Source organism: Trypanosoma theileri (genome assembly GCF_002087225.1).
Source record: "Trypanosoma theileri isolate Edinburgh chromosome Unknown TM35_Tth_9_V1, whole genome shotgun sequence".
NCBI classification, from domain to species: Eukaryota; Euglenozoa; class Kinetoplastea; order Trypanosomatida; family Trypanosomatidae; genus Trypanosoma; species Trypanosoma theileri.
The window spans coordinates 376420-382359 of record NW_021639851.1 but is presented as its reverse complement, the minus strand read 5'-3'; the positions used below and the strand labels follow the sequence as shown (position 1 = coordinate 382359).

Here is a 5940-nt window from a genome sequence, read left to right as displayed (position 1 = left end):
TTTTTTTTTTTTTTTCCTTCCTTTTCCCTTATTACTCTTCACACTAAGAGAGATTACACTACGCTCAGTGGAGTTACAGGATCCTCAAGATTCTCATCACGGAGGGCCTTGTATGGATTGTGGGTGTACCGCCTTATGTGTGAAGCACTATCGGGTGTTGTGTTGGTGACCCCGGCGGTGGAAACATCTTCACTGATGATGGTATCTGGACTAGAGGAAAAGGAACCCTGCGGCCCACACTTTGATATATTTGGTCCTGTTAATCCCTCTTGCTGCTGCTGCTGCTGCTGATACTGATATTGTTGTTGCTGCCTTAAGCCACTGTCGTGGGAGATGGGTGGGTGCAACATTCTTTTTTCCGATGTCTCCTCAAACTCTTGTGCATACATGGAACTACAATTGCTGCTATAGATCCCACCACGGGACGGATGGGCGGCGAGAGAAAAGGGGGCACCACCCACCTCCATTCCATATGCGGATGAAGAGCGATTGTAGATAGTGACTGTCTCTGGAAGTTGAGAGAACTCACGCCATGCTGACATCTGGTGGGCCATGGGTCCCAGCGAAGAACGAGCGAGTCTCTCTGCTCGCACGTTTGACAGCATAGGCGGAAAAGGAGGGTAATATCGGCATGGACGCGGATTGGCAATATTCTCGTAGGGCAGTGGCCGCGCTGCATTCATATGATGCGGCGGGGTGTAGGACCACGAAGCGGCATTGGGATCTGCATACGTCGGGCAACTGGCCGGCTGCGGCGGCAGACCACAGAGTGAAATGCCCGTCGGGTGTGTCTGCACGCATGGCCGCACGGAAGCATGTACATCCCCAAATGTCATCTTTCTTGCTGTTGTTGCCGTTGTTGCTGTTGGGACTTCCAACGATGCGCGTCGGCGGCTGCGGGCGGGTAAATCTTCTGCGAGTTTCACCATGAGTGGAATGGAGCCGCTGCTTGGAAAGGGACGGGTGTTGTGCACACACTCCGCCGCCCGCTCCGCCGCTCCCTCGGCGAGATACGCCACAAACGCAATGCGCCGCTCAAGCCGGCGGTCCGCCACAGCGGCGGTGTCTTTGTGGATTGATATTTCCTTCACTGGGCCGTACTGGCGGAAGAGCGCCGTGAGTTCGTCCACCGTCACATCAAGTGGAATATTGCGCACAAACAGTTTGAAGATCTTCTTGCGGGCCTCACCAACAGGCGTGTCATCGTGTTGTTTCTTTGCCCAATGCACAGAAATGGTGCGGCCGCAGACAGACCGTCCGTTGCACTCGAGTAGTGCGGCCCGTGCCTGCTCTGTTGTGGCGTAGCGAACAAAGGCCGTGCCGAGGTTCTCACCGGTGTGTATATTACGCATCACCGCCGCTGAGAGGATCTCACCATAAGGGGCGAAGATACTTCGCAGCTCGTCCTCATTTACAAGACGTGATAAGTGACGGATAAAGAGGTTTGCGTGGCTATATTGCTCACCGTTGGGCAACATCAGTTCATCACCATCCATGCCTTGATGTACCATGTCCATTTCCAGTGGTATGAAGTCCTTGGTTAATTGGAATTGAATGAATTGATCGCTTACTTGTTTGCTTGTTGTTTCTGTTAGTACTCTTACTGACGCCAAATATTCTTTTCTTCTTCTCTTTACTTTTTTACTTTTCTTTTTTTTTTTAAATTATATAACTGTATTTGGGGGGAGAATAAAGTTTAGTGTTTGGCTGTAGAGAACAGTGGTGAAGGAAGATGTGGGAAAAAAAAAAGAAGAAAAGAAAAACAATAAAGAGACACAACCCAAGCATAGCTGAGAAAAAAAAAAGAAAAGAACATGGTTAAATCACTTACGATTCCATCCTATTTTCTTTTTTGTTTTATTTATATATTTTTTTTGGCTTAGTTGAACACTACTTTTTTTTTTTTTCCACAAACAGCGGGACTCTCACACCTGCACACATTTCCCCGCCACTATTATTGTTTGTTTCATTCTCCTTCTGCTTCTTTCATCGCTTACTCGTTCAATGTTATAGGAACTCTTTTCTTAATCCCTCTCTCCTACGACGGATTATCTCCCTTTCATACAAACGGATTTTATCCGATTGATTACTCAACTATGCATATATATATAATATTTTTTTTTTTCTTCGTGGAGGAAAGAAAAAAAGAAAGGGGGGGTGTGGGGTCAGTATCAGTTTCTTGTGAATAGGACACAAACGTCTCTGTTTGAGTGAGGAAACCAAGTGAAGAATGAACACCTTACAGTAAAAGCATATACACAGTGGTGTGGGTAATATGGTTTCACACACACAAGTAAAAGAAAGAAAGAGAGATATCTAAAGTAAGTAACAAGGTAGTTCTCTCTTCATTTACAGCACATCCCTCCCCTCTCACTAAAAGAAGTGTACCGTCTTCTTTGCGGTTTGGGATTCCTTTGATCGTTTTGCCTCATCAACCTCTAATACCTTGTACGCATGTCGTAACTCCTTCTTTTTGCTGCGACGCTCACGTTGTGCCTGTTTAGCCAACTGTTTGCGAAGTTTCTTCTCTTCCTTTGTCTCTTCCTTATCACGTGTCAGCATGAGCATCTGTGCATACAGATCAGGTACTTCTTCTTCATCATCCTCTTCTTCTTCTTCTTCTTGGGTGGATGACAGCAATGTAGATTCGGCATCACCGCGTCCCTTGCGTCTTTTCCCTGTAGGGGCCGCACGAATGACGTTTGGTTGATTAAAGTACGTTGAGTACGTCGATACCACTGTTTCGCAGTCCATTCGATTTGCCTTATCCTTCAGCTCCCTCACAATATACGCCTCCTCTTCCTCCTCTTCTTCTTCCTCTTCCCTCTCTCCTACCGCTACTATTACTGCGTTCCGTGCTGGGGCTGTTCCTTCGGATGTGCTCTTCTTCTTCTCCTCCCCCTCCCCATCCATCACGCCTTCTCCTTCTCCTCCTCCTTGTTGTTGTTGTTCTTTCTGGTAGGAAAGCACTCGTTCCCGTGCGGCCCGTCGTATCTCGAGTGTCTCATTGCGGAACTCCTCCACAAAGCGTGCGTGTCGGTCCGGCATGACGGTGGTGGTGTGCACCTCGCCGCTGGGGCTCATGTCGGTGCCGGCGTGCTGCGCGAGCGTGCGGAGTTGCTGCAGCAGCCCGCGGTTGCGGCGGGGGGCGGCGGTGTCGCAGTCCAGACCGGCGCGGTCCACGACGAACTCCTCGAGGGCCCGCAAGTACTGCGAGACGCCGGCGCCGCCGTACGTGCGGGGGTCGTCCGTGTAGGCGTCGTTGAGCCGCGCGTCGGCGTCGAACTCCCGCATCATCCGCGTGAACTGCCGCTCCGCCCCGCGGGCGCTGACGTCGTGCTGCGGGTACGACACCCCGCCGGCATCCCCCGCCGCCCCATCGCCGTCATCCGCATCACTGTTATCATCGTAGTTATTATAGTTATAATTATTATTATTGTTATTCGCATCATCATCGTCGTTGTCGCCGCCGCCGAGCACCAACTCCCGCAGAAAGTCGTCTGTGAACTCCACTTCCTCCTGATCATCAAACAACTTATCGTCACTCTCCGTCTCACTAGCAGCGACATCCTCCGTCTCTTCATGGTTTCTCTTCGACGCCGACACGGCGCCTTTCTTCACGTTAACATCATCATCATCATCATCATCGTCCTGCGCGCGCAGCATATTTCTGCGGTTCATGTACGCCTCCTCTTCTGGCAGTCGCGCAACGGCGGCGGTGTTCCACTCGCTGGCCCACGCGTTGATGTCTGCAGTCGTCTCTGTCCGCTCCCGGCGGCGTCTTGTCGCTGCAGCGCTCCCGGCCGGTAAGTGACTTCGCAACTCACGCTCATCCACCATCACAGCAGCACTGCGGCCCGGCTCATCAGCGTTAGCGTCCTCGTACGACTGTTGCACGAGTTTAAACGTGACACCCTTAGACCGCTTTGGTGGCATTTCACACCCTCCTTTGTTTTATGTGTAAAACTTGTTTAGTTGTTTAGTTCTTTAGATATAGATATGTGTGTGTGTGTGAATGTGTGGTTTCTTCTATTGGGTCTTTTACCTATTCTTGCGGCTATAGTAGTCGTGTAGGGGATCTGTGTGTGGTCTGTACGGGTAGCACACTGCAGAGAACGTAGGAAAAGCACACAGAGGTATATATATATAGTGTGTGTGTGTGCGTGAGAGAGAAAATGCAAAGAGAAAAGAGAGTAAACAAAGCAGAGTAGAGAGAAAAATAGAAAATAAAAACAACACTGAAAAAAGTAATAAGTAACTCTTCAAAATAAAACACACATGCAATGCTGGTTAGGGAAACCAACTAGAGTTCAACTCAACCCAATATAGCATGCTTTTCGCTTTTTTTTTTTTTTTCCATCCCCTTTTTATACTTACTTCGTTAACTCCTTTTCCCTAAAAAAATCTTCTACTATTCATTCCTCCTCTAGCACTGCAAGAGCGGCCCCATAGCGCTACACAGTTCCATTGTAACTTCAGCGTCAAGAGACTTTCAACACAAAACGAAAATAAAAATAAAAAACATTTGGCTATTCGACTCTTATAACGGACAAAACGATGTTCTGGACCCTGGCATTATAAGTGAGGTGACTGAAAACACCAGGATCCAATGGATTTAAAAGACCGTTGCTGCTGGAAGTGTTGTTACCCCTAAATAATAATAATAATAATAATAATAATAATAATAATAATAATAATAATAATAAAACATACGGGGAAGTTGTATGAAATAAAAGAGAAACCCAGTACTAACACTAATAATCCTGATAATACCAATTAGTAACAACCCTGGTAATATAATGACGATGGGTAACTACGCAAGAAAAAAAAAAAAAAATGGATCTGTAGAGAAGACTTAAAGAAAAAAGAAAAATACGGCGGTTAGTGAGGCGAGAAGAAGTGAAATGATAGTCTTCGTTAACTGTGAATTAAAAAGCGAGAGAGACTGATTTTCTTTTTCTTCTGTACAACAGACCCCCTTCAATAGTCCCCATCTCTTTCCCACAAACAACTGCCTGTGTTGGGAGAAGGGCAAAACAAATACGAATGAAAAAAAACAAACATTTATTTCATTGAAGGAGTTGTTAACACAGTTAAAAGAAAAAAAAAAAAATTCAAATGCATGAAAATATAGAATTCATCAAATAGAAACTCGCAGATGCATAATCTACCAATCAAAGTAAAAAAAAAAAATTTAATTAATAACGTCGGCTCTCGTAACACACTGTGTACGAAAATCGTGATACAATGCGAACAGAAAGATAGAAAGAAAAGAAAAAAAAAGAAACAAATAATAAATATTAATATTATATATATATATACGTTCCCGTCCGTCATTCGTTATCTTTTTTTCCTCGCTTTCATAAACTCTTTACCTCCACTAATCACTATCATTATTAATTCCCCCCCCCCTCACCCCTGCCTGATTATCTTAGTCTCTCTCTCTCTCTCTCTCTTCTTGGCATCTACTCTACATCTGCTTGTGGAACTTCTGTGAAAGCACCGTACAAAGTGGACGGGGTAAATCCATATATATATATATATATATACACATTGCAAAGAGTGGTTCAAGTGAAATAACGGAGAAGGAGAAGGAGAAGAAGGGAAAATATTTAAAAAAGGGGTAAAAGAAAAAAAGAAAAAAAAAAATGGAAAATCCCTCAAAAGCAATAAAAACAAACAAAAAAAAAAAATCATCATCATTATTATCATCACAAAGAAGAAGAATGAAAAACAACAACAGCCACAGCAAACAACAAGCTGAAACGTGAAAAAGAGACGCCAAAAAGAAAAAAAAAAAAAGGGTATCCCTTCACGACAGCCGTGAGCAAACTTTCAAGCACGACTATTTCTTCTCCCCAAAGATCAAGGATCAAGATGTAGGCACATAGCGGATTGGAATAGGAGTAAAGAGCAAAAAAAAAAAAAAAAAAAAAAAAA

General features: G+C 45.2%; 2 protein-coding genes across 2 annotated transcripts; both read right to left on the bottom strand.

The window, feature by feature from the left end:
- Positions 1-53: 53 nt before the first annotated feature.
- Positions 54-1517, bottom strand: TM35_000092520 (putative RNA-binding protein; the record flags this gene model as incomplete). The annotated part of the gene is made up of 1 exon (XM_029024491.1): positions 54-1517. The coding sequence occupies one exon, from the start codon at positions 1515-1517 to the stop codon at positions 54-56; it is 1464 nt and encodes a 487-aa protein (XP_028884268.1).
- Positions 1518-2373: 856 nt separating this feature from the next.
- Positions 2374-3936, bottom strand: TM35_000092510 (uncharacterized protein; the record flags this gene model as incomplete). Its single annotated transcript, XM_029024490.1, has 1 exon — positions 2374-3936. One exon carries the CDS (start codon positions 3934-3936, stop codon positions 2374-2376), a length of 1563 nt encoding a protein of 520 aa, XP_028884267.1.
- Between the last annotated feature and the right edge of the window lie 2004 nt (positions 3937-5940).